Here is a 20,052-nt window from a genome sequence, read left to right on the forward strand (position 1 = left end):
TATAAGATATAATCTAAGTCGTAACATTGCTGTATGGAGCTGCAGATTTGGTTGCAGGTTAACATAGCTGGACTGGCCATCGGGCATACCGGGCATATGCCCGGTGACTTATTTTTTTTTCTTTTTTTTTTGTAACGGCATGAACAATGAGAGGTGGTGGATTGGCCAGATGCAGGTCGATGTGTAAAAATAACTCAGTTGTTTGGTGGTGGCTATGGCGGGGCTTCCACAGAGGTCAGCAGGTGGATGAGGGAAGGGGAGGCAGGAGGAGAGCCCCGAGGCGGCCACCGGTCCGAGTGTCAGGTGAACTGAACTTCAGGTAAGAAGTTATGACCTGCAGTCTATCTGGGTCAGATATAAACCAAGTTTAGGTGGAGTTTATTTTCGTTGTGCTGACTTTTTACCCTCAGTTGCAATAACTCGTACTGCGTTCTAGCCAGCTTGACGGAGTTTTTATACAGCTGGGTGGGTGCTATGATGTTACTGATAGTGAACTTTATTTTATTCATAAAGTTAGTAGAGTTGCCAACGGCTCCTTAAAAAAAATGGAATGGTCCCTCATTCAGAGAAAATATTACACGTTTCGTATTGAGCTGAGAAGAGACGCAGTTTGTCCCGAACTTTAGCTAGAATGGAAAAAAGACACAAAGCTGGAGTTATTCTGTCGTTACGCTGCACAGCTGCCTCTTCTTCTCTCATTCTCTCCCCCTGCCTCTCCTGTTGCTAATTCAATCATGAAACTGATCAATGATCAGCTGATCAGCTTTTCTCTCTTGTTTATTTATCGCCCACTTTGGGCCAGAAAGAGGAAACCAGCAGATGTCGTGCTAAACAACAGCAGCACGTTTAAGCTTGATCAGCTGTTGTTAGAATTTATTTAATATTAATTTCTAATATCAGCTGATGTTTGCTGGAGCCACAGCTGTAAAGCTGCTGGTCATGATGTCGGTTTGGATGTGTGATGAGAGGGAAACGTGAAGATGAAACCAGGAGATGTCCTTACTGAACCATCAGAGCTGAACAGGTGATGGAGAAACAGGTTTACCTTTTAGGTGACATGAATGAGTTGAAGGGAAGTTATGAACTGTTTCTGAGAGATAAATAACACCAGGATCCTTTTTCTACGTAGCTGACAGCTGGTAACTGTGCAGGGGTGGATCTAGGAAAGTGTTGCCAGGGGGCCAGGTAGGGCATTAACAGGGAAAGGGGGGCACAAAGAAATACTTTTCTTTCTTATTCTCATTTAAAATATCTAGCTTTTAAAAAATAATTATCTAAATCTTACAACCAAAGTTTTTATCTGACGTAAAATGTATAGAAATCATACATATACCAACAAGACTGTACATCACTGTCACAACAGCATTTGTTTTCATTCAAAGGCTTTAATACCTGGTGGGTCGGTCTGTAGTCAAAATGCCCGATTTTCTGTCCCAGTCCAGCCCTGCAGGTTAATACTGGCAGTGTCACCATGCCAGCTGACTGTATTTCATCATCAGACAGTGTTGTTCTTTATACATCAATATTACCAAAGTTTACCATAAGGCAGCAGAGAAAGTATTTACTTGCTTTCAGGTTTTATTCAAATGTTAGTCTTTTCAGTTGTTTCCCCACTTTTTTCCTGTTTCAAAATCAAACACCAGTTTGTGAGAAGATTATCTTCTTTTTTTAACAGGCAGATAAAGTTTTACATTGGAACTGGCTAATTTGTCAATTGTTTGTTACAAATGTTCGTATTTTAATATTCAAAAATGTTTTTGCCCAAAACATATGTGCACTACATGTCAGTAAAAATACTATGCAAATATTTCTGTCCTTGAATGCTGAGTAAACACTGACAAAGCACTGATTGTATCTCTTGTACTTTATCAACGCAGTATCTAAAAACTTTGCACCGTAGTGGTTAAAATCTCATTCTAATAAGAGTTAAAAGCGCATTCGGTTATTAGGTTTATAGGATTATTGAATTATGGTTAACGGTTGGTAGAATTTTTTTTTTAAACATTATCTGCCAATTACATCTGCCACCCTTCTCCAAATCTGTGCCCCTACCTGGCCCCCCCAACAAAAATTTCTAGACACGCCACTGCTCCCAAACAGTAGCTTTGCCCATAATTGTGCCTAGAATCACAGATCGTTGACTGATGTAATTGATTGAGTCACACCCATTGTGCCGGACTGAACCTACGTTTTACCTCACCAGGTACCTTGCTGGCTGCGACCTCGAGATCGCACCCGGTCACCAGAAGTCCTGGGCAACGCGTCACGTCCCACAACTCTTCCCCTTCGTATCCCGCCTCGCATCTCCATCACACAAGCAGACTCTGACAGGTTCACACACATTTTAAGCCCTCGTCAAATCACCAATTTCATTTTGCAGAAAGCTTTCCTGTCGTTCTCTAATCACTGCTATCATGTTCCAGTTACGAAGCAGAAAATGGCGTGTCCCCAGGTCACACCCCTTTGGGCTCCCAGAGTCCGAGCCTCACGCTCCCCACGACCTTCCCCCAGGGCCAGAGAAGAGAGTCCTTCCTGTACCGCTCCGACTCGGACTACGACATGTCCCCCAAGACGGTCTCACGGAACTCCTCCCTCGCCAGCGAAGGGTGAGAGTTAGAGAGAGATGAGATTAGTGATGACTTTATCCATGGCTGTATGAAATGTTGCACTCAGCTTTCTCTCTATTTTCCAACTCTTCCTGTCTTAGGCATACTGCAGAAGATTTTATTGTCACACCTTTTGCCCAAGTGAGTTTGACTTTATAGATTCATTTATCTTCATGAGTGGTCATAAAAACTGGTTCATACTGTTTCCAGTGTGCCCAGACACTCAATATAATTATAGGATTTGGAGGCGAAGTTTTTATTGAAATAGCAGAAATGATTGATCACGTTATTAAGCGTTCACCTCTCAGTAATATGTGTACATCTGTGTAAGCTTGTTCTGTATTTATGCTGTTTTCCTGTGATGCTGTGCGATCATTGTAGGTATTGGCTAGTCTGCGATCGGTACGGAGCAACTTCACCATCCTTGCCAACGTCTCCACACCGACCGTCAAGTCAGTATCACCACCTGTTGTCCACAGAGTTTATGTTGCATAAGTTAAAGGACCATTTGTACGTTACAGGAGTTTATAAGACCTGTTACCAATAAAAAAAGGGATGTTAGGGAAAATGTAAATAAAGACAGAATGCAAAAGTAGTTCGGTGCAAGAAGGTTTTACTTATTTTATCAAACCACATTCTGCATGTATTCCAACCATACAGTAGCTCAACATTGCTATAGGAAAGTAGCCAAGGTGCCTGATTTGACCAGCAGTGCCTTATAACATACATTTGAAAGCAAAAGTATGAAAAACTCCTCAGACAGTTACAGCTCAGTCACACATGTTTAGCTTTATTTTGTATAGCATTTTTTATCTTCTATTCTTTGCCAAATGAACTTATGTATATTGTTTACATGATCGAAATAAATTAACGAACAAACAAACAAACAAAGTAGGACAGCAAGCTCCTTGCACCTTGGAAAAATCAGTAAAAACCTGTAAAAATGCAAGTTTGCAGAGCGCCTGTCATTTTGCAGTTAAATCGCTGCCCTGTAGATACGAGGTTCTGTCAGGACTCTAAATGTAAGTAATGAATCTAAACTTCAATGTGAATTTTTGTGTACGTAGACAGCAAAAGATTTATTTTAAACAAATTTCACATTTAATAGATGCACTACAAACAGACTCCAACTTGATCCTATTCAGTTGCAGACTGACTTCATCTTATTGTCATTTTATTGCCACTTTGATGCCCAAACGTTGTTTTGAAGATGGTAACTGACTGCTCGTGGTCGCAGACCTGCTCCTTTCTTTAAAACAGCGAGGCGAGAAAGCTTCAGGTTTATTGTGTTTTGATGATTTTGGTCTTGCTGTAGTCTCCAACCACTGTTTCTGTCAGCATCAAACAACTGAACTACAGTAACCACAAGTACTGGAAGTCTGTTTCCTTACAGAGCATTGCTAAAAACATGTAATGTAACACACCTACAGTTTTTTTTTAAACAAAACAAAACATGTTGCTTGCACCGTATTCAAATTTTAGCAAGTTAAAAAAAATCTCAGTTTCAACATTTCAGATGTTGACTTTGTGCTGTTTCCAACTAAATGTATGCTCAAAATAACGTCCAAATTGTAGCATTCTGTTTTTATTTACAGTTTAGGTAGTATCCATGCTTAAAAAGCATGCAGTTTAACACCCATGCACACATTTGTGATTACAGATACTTGTGGATTGTACTGGGTTATTAAAAGCCTAATTATTTTACTACTCTGTTTTTTTTAGGAGGTCTCCTTTGGGTGGAGTGTGCGTCAGTCCTAGGGCGACACTATCAGACCAGCAGTACCAGCAGCTCGCTCTGGACACACTGGAGGAGCTGGACTGGTGCTTAGACCAGCTGGAGACCATCCAGACACACCGCTCTGTCAGCGAGATGGCTTCCAACAAGGTTTGTAACTAACACTGTATAAACGTATTAACATGTCACCAGCTGTAGATCAGCTCATAACCATGCAGATGAACCTTTATGTATGTTTTCAATATTTAGCTCAAATCATTACATTTTGATTTTTGCTAGCAGTTAATACATGAATTGGTGCCTCTGTGCTGTAAGTAATAATTATAGGACACTAAACAGAAAATGTAAAAATCTATCTCCAACATTTTTTTTTCAGTCGTTTTACTGTTTCCTTAAACCTCTGGACTCACTCAAAGCCCAGAATCCAAACAGGCCTTCTGTTTTGAATAATAACGCTAAGTTTCCTGAGGGAAGCCTCAGGTTGACTCACACCATCTTTGTGTTTTGTTCTCATTCTGCCACAGTTTAAGAGGATGCTGAACAGAGAGCTCTCTCACCTGTCAGAGATGAGTCGCTCCGGGAACCAGGTGTCTGAGTACATCTCCAGCACCTTCATGGGTGAGCGGGACCAGAATGTGATTTCTGTCCACATCGCATTTATGACCTTATCCAAATTAAAAACTATAAATCCACTGTGTGTGTGTGTGTGTCTTCAGACAAGCAGAATGAGGTGGAAATCCCGTCTCCCACTCTGAAAGATAAATCCATGAGTCACATCAGCGGAGTGAGGAAACTGTCTCACAGCTCCAGCCTCTCCAGCGCTTCCATGCCTCGCTTCGGCGTCAACACGGACCACGAGGATGAGCTTGCCAAGGTGCTGTTTTCTATCTGCGTTATTCACACTCGCCATCAAACTTTGCTCAGACTTGAGCTCGGATCTCTGAAAAATGATATTATTTTTCATGGCTTTGGCATTGTTTTTCCCTTCTAGCAGCAAGAAACAGATGTACGCACGTACCCTGTATCTGATAGAAACATAAGCAAACATGATTATATCCCACGTTACTGTATACTTTATGCAATCGAGAAAGTTTGGCCTGGCTTTTCAGAAAATAACTGCAAGTACTGACTTGTTGTAAGAAAAAAGTGCTCATATATTTATTAGGTTTATGTCTGTTCACATACCAGCTGGAGTCTTTTATTAATCCTTTAGTCTGCTTTCTAGTGCCTGACGCCTGCTTGTTTAATTCCATCCAGTCTTTAGCACCACATTTTTTTGGAAGGTCCACAGTGGGGTGGAGACTGTCTCTGACTGCTTGGTCATGCAGCACATAAATCACATTAAAGTATGCTAGATACAAACATAAAGCTTTGTTCCTACGCCATTGTAATTAAGAACTGGACCAGGTGACAGATATTCTCTATACATCTGTGGACCACCTACCACTAAGGCTCAACTGTCAAGGTTATGCTGAGAGACATCAAAGCAGTGTCTGCTGTGTGATTAGTGTTGAAATGGTGCCAGAGCTCAAAGATGGAAGTACTGGAAGTCTGCTCATGTTTGGGATGGAGGATGATTTGAACTTTCAGCTGTTTGCTCAATGAAGTCTTGTCAGGAAACATTATGTAGGTTAATACAGAGTGACCTTAGACTTGATTTAGAGTCATGTGTTTGACCTTTGGGCTAAAGTCTGGTGCTAAAGTCTTAAACTACCATCCATGTATTTATCTAGCCGGGGCGATCATGGCTCAAGAGTTGGCAGTTCGCCTTGTAATTGGAAGGTTGCCGGTTTGAGCCCCGGCTTGGACAGTCTCGGTCGTTGTGTCCTTGGGCAAGACACTTCACCCGTTGCCTACTGGTGGTGGTCAGAGGGCCCGGTGGCGCCAGTGTCCGGCAGCCTCACCTCTGTCAGTGCGCCCCAGGGTGGCTGTGGCTACAATGTAGCTTGCCATCACCTGTGTGTGAATGGATGACTGGATATGTAAAGCGCTTTACAAATACAGGCCATTTATTTATCTGTTTTGCTGGGAAACTCTTTTCTTTAAATAGTCTTCAGGAAGAGTTCTTTGGATTTTCGTTGCTTTTTGTTCTGTTCTCGGTCAAAATGATCCCACACTGCTTCAGTAATGTGTAGGTCTGAGTTCTTTGGAGGCCGATCCATGACTGATAGGGTTCTACTGTGTGTTCTTCTATCCATGTATGCTTTTACTGCTGAAAAATGAAGCCACTGCCAGTCAGAATAAACGTTTCTGGGTTCAATATTCCATCATTTTTGCGAGCCCCGACACCACAGGCTGAAGGCTCTCTGTTGTTCCTCTCTGCTGACCTCCTCTGTACATATTAATGACAGTTGTGTGTTCTCTTTTGAATTTTTAAAATTCATTTAAGAACAAGTTATGTGTTTTGGCAATATGCTGTTAGTAGCAAAGTGACTAAAGATACTATTTGGAACGGGTTCTTTGTTGTCTGTAATGTGTAGACACAACACTTGTTCATACCTTGAGTTAGGTTCTTTTTTATGTTTGAGTGATTCGTAGGTCAGTTTTAAATGACTTACTAAACATCTTCTAAAAATGGTCAAGTGCAAGAATTGGACTGAAAATGAGAGAATGTGCAAAGAAAGTCTTTGAAAGATCTTCAGAAAACTGGAGAATTGTTGCTCTACACCACTGTTAAAAGTTACAAGAAAGTCTGGCCCCTTGAAAGTAGAGTATACAGCGCACTGCACTGTAAGGAGGACTTTAATACGACCATCTGAAAGTTTTGATGAAACATTTTTGAAACAGTGTGATTTTCAAGCTATGGCTCGCTTTACTTTGTGTGTTGAAACAGGAGCTGGAGGATCTGGACAAGTGGAGTTTTAACATATTCAGAGTAGCAGAGTTTTCCAACAACAGACCTCTCAGCTGCATCATGTACGCCATCTTCCAGGTAAAGAAAATAATCGTATAAATGTGGACTGTTCGTGTCTGTGCTCATGTACACGGTGTACTCCCTTTTCTTTTGTCTCGCTCCTCCTCAGGAGCGAGAGCTGTTGAAGACATTTCGTATCCCAGTCGACACCTTTGTCACTTACGTGATGACCCTGGAGGACCATTACCATGGAAACGTAGCGTACCACAACAGCCTCCATGCTGCAGATGTCACCCAGTCCACACATGTTCTTCTCTCCACACCTGCTCTTGATGTAGGTCAACACGCACACAAACACACACACACTTTTGATGTCCGTTCACACATAAGGAGAGAGGCGTGAAGAAAAGGTGGAGAGAATAAAAAATCAAAGCAAAGAAAGACAAACATCTTCTAACTGAAACATCTGGGTACTTTCATAGTTGAACATGAATTAACTTTTTCTCAAACAAATAGACCTATTTAAATAAGTGTGTCATGTTGTAATACATTATATATTAAAATGCATATTATTCATGTGTCTAGACAAAAAAAATATGTTTGAGCTTCAAGTTTCCTCAGACTTTTGGCCCAAGGCCTCAAACTGACCTGTTCAACATTTCTAAATTGCACCTGTGGCTGCTCTGATTCCTCAGTCCACATACTGAAGGATCCTTGGGCAAGATACTGAACAGTGAGTTGCCCCCGATGCATCCATCCAGCTCTGAGTGTGTATGTCTATGTTAGAAAATCCCTTGGGCATAGATGAAAGTGCTGTATGGCGGACTTTGAGGGCTGAGTAGAAGGGTGCTATACAAGTACCAGTCTTTACGGGTTAGTAGAGTAACAACTGTTTAATTTAATAAAGTCAGTTGTATTTATATACCGCCAATTCACAACAAGAGTTGCCTCAAGGTGCTTTATTCTGTGAGGTAAAGACTCTACAATAAAACTCCAGCAATCAGAGGATCCTGTTTTGAGCAAGTACTTGGTGACAGTGAGAAGGAAAAACTCCCTTTTAACAGGAAGAAACCTCCTGCAGACCCAGCCTCAGGGAAACACAGACATCTGTCACAACTTGTTGTGGGTGAGAGGATTCAACTGTGGGTCCAGGTGTTAGATTATCAACAGAAAAGAAACGTGTACCTGATCTAACACACATGGTTCTATGGAGAAGCTGCACCTGAGAAACATCCCTGAAAAATAATAACAATTTAAAAAAGATAAAAAGCTGGAGAGAGTGTTTTTACTTTTGTCACATGTTTGTTAATGTGTTGCATAAAAAGCTGGAGCCCTTTTATGTGGTCACATTGGATCCAAAGCAGACTGACCATGTGACCCTTATTACACCATGGCTTATGCCGTGATGTAACAACAAAGAAATCTTAAGTTTAAAAGATTTTCACAGCATTATGACTTGAGTATGAAGTATAAGTAAATCTATGAGCTGATATTGATCACAGATTCAAACACACAAACAATGGGAGCTGGGTTCAGTGTCACTGTGGTTGCTGTTTTTTCTACTGGAAATAAAAGAACAACATCTGACTTTATCTGGGAATGCATTTGTCTCCCACACACTGAGACAGTGTTCCATATTTTGAGTAGCTCTAGTTTTCAGGACAGCAGGACAGCCGCTTTTCTGTCTGGCTTGCAAAGAAAGCAGGAAAGGCTGTTCTAGTGGGTCAAGTGCAGGTTAACCCGCCACGAGCTTTTGCTGCTTACACAATACATAAAATTAGGGAACTACAAAGTTACAAGCTGCACAGTTTTTGGCGGAATATGGAAATGCGGTTATAAAAATGACTGGAAACAGGAAACTGGGTGAAACCACTGGAAGACCCAATATTTTTTTCTAGTTTTTATTAAGTTTTACAGAGAGGGAAGAATATGATGTGACGTGAAGTCTACAGAATGAATCCCAAGAAAAGGCGTTAAAACATTTTATACAGTTTTTAAAGGCAAAAAGGGGAAATATGACTCCAAGAAAACTGCTGCAAAAGGCAATAAGAAGACACAAACTCTTAGAACAGAGTTTGTGTGTGTTTGTTGTTTAAGTTAGATATAATTTTGTCCCATACCGTCTCACATTTAGCTGCGGTATGGTCACGTCTGCAAAGACAGTAAAAACGTTTATCCATATTCTTCAACTGCAGTATGTTCTTTGCTATTAGACGCACCTTTTTGCATTTTATTAGCACAGAAACTAGTTTTGAAACTGTCAGAGGTATTGACTTTTGTCTCCTGCCCTTCTTGTCATTTCAGGCTGTCTTCACTGACCTGGAAATCCTCGCCGCTCTATTTGCTGCAGCCATCCACGATGTAGACCATCCCGGAGTTTCCAATCAGTTCCTCATCAACACCAGTGAGTTCACATACGCTCACACACTCACACACATGCTTTGATATTTGCACACGCTGTGTTCACACCCCCTCCTCTGCGCTCAGACTCAGAGCTGGCCCTAATGTATAACGACGAGTCAGTATTGGAGAACCACCACCTCGCCGTGGGCTTCAAGCTTTTGCACCAAGAAAACTGTGACATTTTCCAGAACCTTACCAAGCGGCAGCGCCAGAGCCTTCGCAAGCTCGTCATCGATATGGTAGGGAACTAGTTTTAAAATAATGTAGCAGTAACCTAACAGAATTTCATTTTTTTCTATTATCATGCAAATGATGTATGAATCTAATTTATAATTTTTAGTTTTAGTCATATTTTATTTAGTTTTAAAGATTTGTATTCTCTTAAGATTCTCTTAAGTGTATATTTAAACACCTTGAACAGGAAACTGAATGTATCTGTTTTGGTTCTTCTCATTTAAGCTACCCTTATTCTGACTGGCTGAGCTTTGCAAACACAAGGTTTGCACTGGGTGGGGTTGCTGTGCTCACATATGATGCCTTAAAGATACAGATGAGGTGCTTTAAATACAGCTTTTGATTTACAGGGACTACTTGTACATACAGTTGTGTGTCAGAATCATATCCGCTCTCATGGGGATAAATGTCATTGTAATTTCTGAATGTTCTTTTTCCAGGGTGGAATGGTTGACAGCATTTGAATTCATGTTGGGGTGGGGGGTAATCAACACAGGGTCAAAAGTATACCCACTAATATTTGGGTAAATGTGTTACACTTCAACCAGACCTTTTTGTTAGCCATCAACAAGTTTCAGGCATAATTGTGGCTAAATATTTGACTACTATTCTTGGTGGAATTGGTAGAGTTCATTTAAATTAGTTGGTTTCCTGGCACTGACTCGGCGTAGTCCAGAAATTTTCCGTAGCCTTGAGGTTGGAACTTTGGGAAGCCTGCTTGCTCCATTTTGAAACCAGTATTGATGTGTGTTTGGGATCATTATCTTTGTGGAGGTGTTTCCTTTCTTTATTGCATCCACTTTGTGTAATGCACCAGCTGCACTGGCAGCACAACAGTTCCAGAACATGATGCTACCACCACCATGCTTGACAGTTGGTACAAAACCTCACCTTTACTCCTTGAAACATACCTCTTGTCACTGTGGCCAAATACTTCAATCTTTGTCTCATCTGATCATAAAATGTAAAGCTGTCTACATGGAGAATGGCTTGTCCATGTAGACTGCGCCACACTTCAGTTGAGTCTGAAGGTGTCAATTCTTCCTGCACCAAGGAGTGGGGGCTTCTTTCCTGGTCTTCTTCCGCTCGGCCCATGGTGAAATGTTGATGGTAGAACTCGAGTCACTGTGGACAGTGATCCAGGTGTTCCAGCGGTTTCCAGTTCATGCCAGGCCTGATTGGTTCCTGAAAATCATATTAGTGTTTGAACTGATGATTGTGGAATTTGCAGTGTAGAATGCCTCCAAAAACGTTTGCAACTTTGTACTCTGTGCTTTGTACTGCATTTCTTGGACCCATTGTTCTGAATACTGAATGAGACCTGTTAAACAAATTATTTTTAATGTTTGCATTGCCTATCAGCTATAGTCAATCATATTACATATATATACATATATACACCCAGCACGCCCCTGCGGGCGGTTTATCCTTCAAGCTCAGGTCCTCTACCAGAGGCCTGGGAGCTTGAGGGTCCTGTGCAGTATCTTAGCTGTTCCCAGGACTGCGCTCTTCTGGACAGAGATCTCCGATGTTGTTCCCAGGATCTGCTGGAGCCACTCGCCTAGCTTGGGAGTCACAGCACCTAGTGCTCCGATTACCACGGGGTCCACTGTCAGTTCAAAGAGAACATTCATGTCCATGATGAATGTGTGCAAACGTCTGACCACAACTGTAAGCTCAAATCTTTAAATAATGACCTCATTATTTAAAGATTTGAGCACACAACATTGTGATAAATAAAGAAAAAGCATAATAGGTTCCCTTTAGAGAAAAAGTGGACTGACTTCATCCCTGATTCTTGCATTATATATTTTCAGAGTAATTTATAATCACACAGGAGTAGAAGGGGGTTGATTCCTAACAGGGCGTAGAGCATATTACAGGTTCAAGGATGCAAAATAAAAGCTTCGGGCAGAAAGTAGTTTGCATTTCTTTCTGTCGTTTTCTGCAGGTGTTGGCCACAGACATGTCCAAACACATGACACTGCTGGCTGATTTAAAGACAATGGTGGAGACCAAGAAGGTGACAAGTTCTGGCGTGCTACTTCTGGACCACTATACAGAACGAATACAGGTAACTTGATCAGTAACGTTTGACCCCGCAGAGAGAGAATGACATACATAACATTAAATATTCTTGTATGATCGTAGGTACTGAGGAACATGGTGCACTGTGCAGACCTGAGCAACCCCACCAAGCACTTACCTTTATACAGACAGTGGACAGAGCGGATCATGGAGGAGTTCTTTCGGCAGGGCGACAAAGAACGCGAGAGAGGGATGGAGATCAGCGCCATGTGTGACAAACACACTGCGTCTGTGGAGAAAAGTCAGGTAAAGCTCTCTCTGACTCACAGCGTCATTAATATAGTGAAGATGTTAAATGTGCACACAGAAAGGATAATGAGCCACAAACAAGCAACTTTAAAGTGTCTATGATAGCAAGGGTGGATAAAACAACAGAAACACAGAGCAGTGTGAAATAACAACCCTGAAATAGACTCTGTTAAATCTTCAGTTTATGCTGAGACTCTGAGAAAGTGTTAATGAGCATTTTTCTGTCTGTGGCAGGTCATTCACAAACACCGCAAATGTGGGAGTTGGTAGTGTGTGGGGAAAGTATCCGATCTGATAATGATAAAATGAACACAAAACGACAAGCAGTGGTAAATATATGCACAAATGCAATTCAGTTTTATTTATATAGTGCCAATTCAGAACAACTGTTGCGTCAAGGAGCTTTATATTGTAAGATAAAGAGCCAGTGTTAGAAAGAAACACCAAACAATTAGACAACCCCTCTGTGAGCAAGTACTTAGAGACACTGGGAAGGAAAAACTCCCTTTTAACGGGAAGAAACCTCCAACAGAACCAGGCTCAGGGAGCGGCAGCCTCTGATATGACCAATTGTGGGTGAGGGGAGGAAGTGTGCTATGGAAGAGAGCAATTTGGTAGCAACCAAAGAATTGCACACAATACAAATTTTTCCCTAGCAACCAGCGGTTGCCAGATGGTTACCACTGATTTGGGCTTGATTCACTTGATCCTACAAGATTCGATTAGATTCAGTTCAATTCAATTTTATTTATACAGCGCCAAATCACAACAACAGTCGCCTCAAGCCGCTTTAAATTATAAGGTAGACCCTACAATAATAGATACAGAGAAAAAAACAATCATATGGCCCACTATGAGCAAGCACTTTGGCGACAGTGGGAAGGAAAAACTCCCTTTTTCCTTCCCACAAGATCACAAGTCCAAAATCGCAGATTGGTTGCAGTTATTTGACAATAAAGCTTCAGGTGTAAGTATACTGGGTTATGAAGTGTCAGTTTCAAACCAGTAAAAAAAAATCAAAATATGTGACAAATGTCCATCAAATGTACAAACCATTTGCACAAGACTAGATCAAGAGAAAGTGTGTGTGTGTGTGTGTGTGGCTGTGATTTACACACAGTTGTGGATTGGGCTATTTAAACATGTTTGTTTGGATGGTGGCTATTAGGACAGAAGCCCAGCTAAGATCGTTCCAATTCATATACTGTGGGGGAACAGATTATTTCTTTTAAAACCACATTTTAGTCGGTGCATCTGCTTTCTCTCAGAGCAACAGGAAGGAAAGAAAAAACTCAGAGACACAAAAGTCAGTAAGGTTCATCCTCTGGAGACATGAAATTTTAAAGCAGTCCAACTGCTGGCTGCTGAGTGACGTGGAGAGACCAACAAACCTCGGGCCACGACGCAACTAGAATTAAAACTAAAAATTGCGTTTTATATTGCGTTGTGACAGAATGACAAACTGTTGATTGTGCAGCACTTTTATTTGTCCCCCAAAATTTGTCAGCACAATTAATACTGGAATAACTTATGCTAAACTCTCAGTCAGTAAATCTGTTTTGGATACGTGTGTGAGAAATGTATTCCTGTGTCAATGTCCAGCTGGAAGCAGCTACAGAGATATGCCTCTTCTGATTTTCACGATGAGAAACAGTAACATCATTCTGCGTCAAGTTTGTGGTCACAGATTCTGCACTTTGTAAAATGGTTTTGTGTTTGTTAATGTACAGCCAGTTGGATTTAGCTCTAGCAAAGGTAAAATACTACTTAAGGGACATATGTTATTTGCTTTCTTTGCCAGGAGTTATTTGAAAGAATTATGTATTACATGGACAATCATCAGTATCAATGATGACCATGAAAACATGGAAATATGCAATAATGCATCAGTGTGTCATTTCACGCACTTTATTATTTACTATAATGTAGATCAGAAAACCCCGACCCTAAAACCATATTTTAAGCTGTCGCATCATTTGGTGTTTCATGAAGTTCTTTCTTTCTCAAAGCTGAGAATCTGATGTGAACTACTTTGTTAAGTTGCTTTGGTCTCAATATTGTTCAATACATCAGGAGCAAGAATTGTGAATCTGTGAGAAATGTGAATGGAGGTTTTTCTCTGAAAATGTGGGGAAAAGTGCCCCTTAAAATCACTAATGTGACCCTGACCTTGAGCACAGTTTGGGTGAAGACCCATCTGCTGATGATTGAGTGCAACTTCACTAAAATCTTACCAATACTCTCACAGAGGAGCGATTCTTGTGACTTGTAAACAGACAGACGACAGATGCCTTGGCACTGCATGAGCTCATCACTCCTTCATTAAAATGAGCTGAATTAAAGGCACCATAGTTGAGTAATATGGAGTCTTTGGACCAGCACTCTTTTTCAGCCATGGAGGTTTCTGCTTAATAAAAGTTTACCACTGCAGATTTTACAAATAGATGTACAGACCAAAACCATTTTCTTGGCTATAAACCTTGTGCTGTGAAGTTAGTGATGTTACCATGGGAATTAAATGGATTTCAATCAGCCTCAAGTGGCCGTTAAGGGGACTGCAGTTTTTGGCATTCAAGTGTTGTCCTGGGTTTGCTCTGTCTTGTCTCAGATATTTGTCAGATATGGCAGTGGAGACTCACACCGGTGTCAGAGCAGTCTGACTTTTTCTTTGTATAACTATCAACCTAAGTGCAACACAGCAGCAAGAAAGTTGGCACCACCTTGTGGCCTAATAAAGCAGCTGCAGTTACAATTTAACAGCAATTGACAGTTTACAGAGTTGAAATAAAAGCACAAGTATCACTTGGGTTTTTGTACAAGTCAAACATACAGGAGACGTGCTTATAAGCATGTCTTACAATATACCTTGAGATGACTGCGGTTGTAAGTTTGTGAAAGCTGAGGCATTGAATAGATAATGTGTGATTTAGTCGTTAATGGTTATGGCACATGGAGTTTGTGATGTAAGGACAGAATCAGGTCAACTCAGTTTTTATGCTCAGCTAAGTCAACCATAAGTGAATCAACATATTCTCCAAAGTGTTGACATGTTCCTTTAGCACCACACATTAAAGTGGCTTCGTCTAGTATTTGAAGTATTTTCATCTTCTTTTTCTTTCCCAGGTGGGCTTCATCGACTACATCGTCCACCCGCTGTGGGAAACGTGGGCCGACCTGGTTCATCCAGATGCTCAGGAGCTGCTGGACACGCTGGAAGAGAACAGGGAGTGGTACCTGAACACCATGCCCCAGTCTCCCTCGCCTCCTCCAGATAGACACCTCCAGCATGACCGCTTCCAGTTTGAGATCACTATTGAGGACCTAGAGCAAAACAACCACAACCACATACACATGAGAAACAGCAGCGGGAGGAGTGGCCGGAAAGCCATCTGTGATAACAACGACGAGGACTTAATGCAGGACGGCCAGGTGGAGGCAAACGGAGAGGAGCAGAATCATGCAGAAGATGACAAAGATGAGCAGGAAAATCACAACAGTGAACAGAATGGAGTCCAGGAGGAAGAGGAGGAGGAAGAGGAGGAGCAGGAAGAGAAACAGGCAGAGGAGGTGCAGGAAGAAGGGCAATTTGAAGAAGAAGGAGCACAGACAGAGGAAGAAGAAGAAGCCAATGATGTAGCACAAGAGGAAACAAAAGGGGAGGAGGAAGCTGAAGAAGAAGAAGGCGAGGAAGGGGGAGAGGAGAAGGGAGACTGCGAGGAAGGTGGAGAAACTGCATATGTAGAAGAGGAAATAGATGGAGAAGAAGTAGAAGATGAGAGAGAAGAGGACATTGAAAATGAGGAAGCAGAAGTGGAAAAAGAGGAGGCTTTGGAACAGGAGGAGGGGGATGTTGAAGAGGATGAGGGGAAAGAGGAGGAAGAAGTGGAGGATGAGGAGGAAATAAAGGAAAATGTGGAAGAGGAAGAGGCAGCAGCAGAGCAGGGAGAGGAGGAGGCACCAGAGGAGGCAGAGGAAGAAGTACAAGAGGAAGAGGAGAGCTAGCCAGGTGTAAAAAGGTGAATTCACAGGGTCAGTGAGGAAAGACTGAGATGAAGAGGGCCAGAAAGAGGCCACAACGGCAGCGAGTGGGTGTAGAGGATGATAAATAGCTGATGACGCCCTTCCTTCCAAATAACGCGCTCTGACCACTTTGTCCTGTGAGCATCGTAGCTGAGGAGCAGTTTGTTGTCTGCTCCGGACATCCTTAAAACACTCAGAGAAACACTGAAAGACCAACCGTACACCGAAAACAAAACCTCTCTGGATCTTCCCAAACGCAACTTGAGGAGCCGGTAGTGACAGACTGGAGTCTTCTTCACCTGGTGTCTGTAAATCCATCACTGCCATGGAGGATGAACTGGGGGGATGATAATGATGATAATAATAACAATAATAATAATAAAAGGGAAGGGATTTGTTCTGTCGACCTTTTTGTAGCTCCTGGAAATCTAACAAAGCCTGAAATACGCACATGCAAACAAGTGCGTGCCTGTTCTGTTCTTATAGACTACCCCCCGTTGTCTCTCGGTCACTGTCTCAGTCCCGTTGATGAGGAAGATAACATCTCACACACACAGTGAGCATCAAATGCTAAAAGAATGTCAGCTTCCTCCGTTTGTCAGAAAACAGAAAAAAATAATGCAAAAAAAAAAAAAAGTCTGGAAAGTGTAGTCTGTCATCTCACATTTACTAGAAAAAAACGTTCCACTTGTGAACAGGAATGCCGAGTACACCTCCAGGGATGTGGTCCAGGAACAGTTTAACCTCGTCACATACTAACCTTAATGCAACAATGCTGGATTTCTGACACTGTCTCTGAGTAATATGTGGACCGTTATAGCTCAGAAGCCTGATCTGTTGTACATGTCGATGTTGGTTAATGTTTTAAAAATAATAGTAATAATAATAATAATTAAAGAACACCCAGTATTCATCCTATCATGACAGGTTCACCTGAATCGTGCCAAACCGTCCCACAACCAGCACTGAGCAATTCAGCCTCCGAATGAGGGGGCTACTCGTCACGAAGCAATGAAACTGTGGGACCCGGCCACCAGGTGTGATGGTCTTCCACAAATCCCATTGTTTTATTTTGTTTGATTTTTTTGATTGTTTGGTTTTGTAAAAAAAAAGAAAATGTATTTGGCACTTTATCTAACACCCCTGTTACATATCTGTACATAGTAAACATGTATTTTAATCTGCTGATGTCATATAATAAATACGATCAATGCAGCTGATGGGCTGGAGTTTCTAATTGCACAAGAGCTGAAACAAGAAGCCATTTAAGGAAAAAGGATAAAATCCTTTTTTTTTTTAAATATATATATCAATTACCAATATTATTGCCTGACAGACATGTATTGGTATTGGCGTGTGTCTTGCCAAATGTTTTTTAACGCTCTTCCTAATGCGACTCTGCAGGGAATTGTGTCTCCTCCTGGGATCAAACTGGACACCTTTTGCTTGTCAGGCTAAATGACTACACTATGAAGCCATTTTTACAGATGAAAGATGTTTGGAAACAGTGTTCTCAGTTTATCCAGCAGTGGATCTCCCACTCTGTTACTTGCACAGATCTCACTCTCTCTGCAGCACAGAGTAGCATGAAGATGGACCAGACCTGGGCTCAGCAACCTTTACTAAGAAACACAACTGCCAAACTTTGAAGCCTCACAATGAAGATGACAGGCTCTAATAATTATAAGTTAGCGTATCCAAATGAACAGGTGTAAATAATTAACATCTTTTATCACATAACTACTCTGCAGTACGTTATTTATCATTACCTGGTTATTTAAATTTGCCTTTTCATTATAGTTATTCTCCTTTTAGTGCATTTTTTATTATTACAGAACTAAAATAAAAAGTTTTATATATAAAAAACACCCAGCACGCCCCTGCGGGCGGTTTATCCTTCAAGCTCGGGTCCTCTACCAGAGGCCTGGGAGCTTGAGGGTCCTGCGCAGTATCTTAGCTGTTCCCAGGACTGCGCTCTTCTGGACAGAGATCTCCGATGTTGTTCCCGGGATCTGCTGGAGCCACTCGCCTAGCTTGGGAGTCACCGCACCTAGTGCTCCGATTACCACGGGGACCACCGTTACCTTTGAAGGATATAAAAAAAACAACAACAGCAATAGAATAATATTAAACACAAAGTGAACCCGTCTTCCTTCATTAAATAGGTTCTTTTAGATGTTAAGGAGGAATTGACTTAACCAGGCTGGCGGAGAATGAAGACAACCGGACACCTGCTGCAGATGGGGGAATCAGTGAACTTTTATTGAGACAGAGACAACCTCTCAACACAGCTCACATCAGGAGATTCCTCATATTTGCTGTGAGGATGGGTATATATTCTCTAAAACTTACAGGAGGGGGTTGTGATGAAAGTGCTGCATTAGCAGAAAAACAACTCCATAAAAGGAAAGCGGCCTTGGGTGTTCTAGTCTCTTCGCTTGCAGATATCTTGCACCTGCAGAATGAGGCGATCGCTTCTTATCGCTCTCAAGGCCAAAGTCGTGAGCACATATTTTTATTACACAGTTGCACAGTAACTTTAAAGCTGAACAATATTTAAAGCTGAATAATGTTTGATCAGATTATATTTTCTTCAAATCCCCCTTTTGACCCATCTTAAATGGGTCAACACACAAACATAAGTAACATTCAAAGGAACACAGAGACGTGTCGAAGCCTGGCTCGAAAAACTCCTCGGGTCTTATCATTTGTCTTTATCTGTCATTGCAGATGAGGAGAAAAGAGTCCAGGCACCACCCTGCCCAGGGGTCGGCTGCAAGCAGTCTCGGTTCCCGATGAGAGCAGTAACAGCTGTCCTGCACACACGGATACAACGAGTTAGTGCAACCAGGGTAGAGACACAAAATTAACAGTTCCTGTAACTCAGCAACCAAAAAGCATAAGTAATGATAAAAATGTGGAGAGTACAGAGTATACTATAATAATGAGAGATATAAACGTGAAAATGTGAAAGAATAAATCAACCGTAAAATAAACTCAGAACGGTAACTGCTAAGGACATTCAAAAGTGAATATGTTAAAAAGTGAGGAAGGGGTGTGGAATAAAACAATTTATATCCAGTGGTGGGAGTACACATTCGCTCAGGCTTAAGTCCGGAGACCCTGAGAACATCGCTTAACCCTCACAACCCGACCAGACACAGTTCAACCAGATATATCCTTCAAGAGGAAGTGGGTGAGGGAAACAATTAATAACAAGCCTAATACAAAACACCACAGAGAAACCACCATTCTAGAAGAATTTAAACAAGAGAAAGACGATAATGTTCGTCACCCTCACGATCAGAGTTTTCATCATCCGTTGGCGAGGAGGTGGGAAGTTGACTAGCCAATAAAGGCATCTGCCGGGCGAGATCCTTATCCTCAGGAGTGAGAGCTGTAACAATCAGTCTGTGGATGAGGGATCGAATGCATGGAATACAACAGCAACCGCAGGTGACTAGGATAGCAACAAAAACTGAGATGGAAACTAGGATGGAAGCTACAAGGGCCTTATATTTGCCAAACATGTTAAGCCAAGAGTCCCACATGGCAGTATCAACGCCCGAGTGTTCCTTCATTTTAACAGTAAGAGCTGTGAGACCAGTAATAGCTTTAGTGAGGGAACCATCAGGAGCTGTGTTATTGGGGATATAGGTACAGCACTCCTGACCAAAAAGGCTGCAGACTCCGCCTCTTTCTGCGAGGAGAAAATCCGTTGCGACCCTGTTTTGGAAAGCCATTAGGGAAGTGGCAGATAACTGTGCATGCACAGCTTCAAAACCATCTCGAGTGTAATTAGCCAACAGTTGCACATTAAAGTGAATGTAGTTAATTCTGTCTACATTCGCATTTATTTCAAC

At 41.7% G+C, this 20,052-nt stretch overlaps 1 protein-coding gene across 4 annotated transcripts in view; it reads left to right on the plus strand.

Annotated features, from left to right (window-relative positions):
- LOC113024511 (cAMP-specific 3',5'-cyclic phosphodiesterase 4C-like) overlaps positions 1–17,404 on the plus strand; it is a 35,232-nt gene extending 17,828 nt beyond the window's left edge. For all 4 annotated transcript variants that reach the window (XM_026171656.1, XM_026171657.1, XM_026171655.1 and 1 more), the window contains 14 exons: positions 2,204–2,331; positions 2,424–2,606; positions 2,708–2,747; positions 2,988–3,058; positions 4,329–4,491; positions 4,866–4,959; positions 5,058–5,215; positions 7,175–7,273; positions 7,365–7,529; positions 9,500–9,599; positions 9,683–9,837; positions 11,784–11,906; positions 11,984–12,166; positions 15,293–17,404. In XM_026171656.1, the coding sequence (XP_026027441.1) occupies positions 2,204–2,331; positions 2,424–2,606; positions 2,708–2,747; positions 2,988–3,058; positions 4,329–4,491; positions 4,866–4,959; positions 5,058–5,215; positions 7,175–7,273; positions 7,365–7,529; positions 9,500–9,599; positions 9,683–9,837; positions 11,784–11,906; positions 11,984–12,166; positions 15,293–16,171 (2,541 nt within the window). In that variant the 3' untranslated portion in view covers positions 16,172–17,404. The remainder of the gene's footprint in view (positions 1–2,203; positions 2,332–2,423; positions 2,607–2,707; positions 2,748–2,987; positions 3,059–4,328; positions 4,492–4,865; positions 4,960–5,057; positions 5,216–7,174; positions 7,274–7,364; positions 7,530–9,499; positions 9,600–9,682; positions 9,838–11,783; positions 11,907–11,983; positions 12,167–15,292) is intronic.
- The last annotated feature ends 2,648 nt before the right edge of the window (positions 17,405–20,052 follow it).

Source organism: Astatotilapia calliptera, chromosome 6 (assembly GCF_900246225.1).
Source record: "Astatotilapia calliptera chromosome 6, fAstCal1.2, whole genome shotgun sequence".
NCBI lineage: Eukaryota > Metazoa > Chordata > Actinopteri > Cichliformes > Cichlidae > Astatotilapia > Astatotilapia calliptera.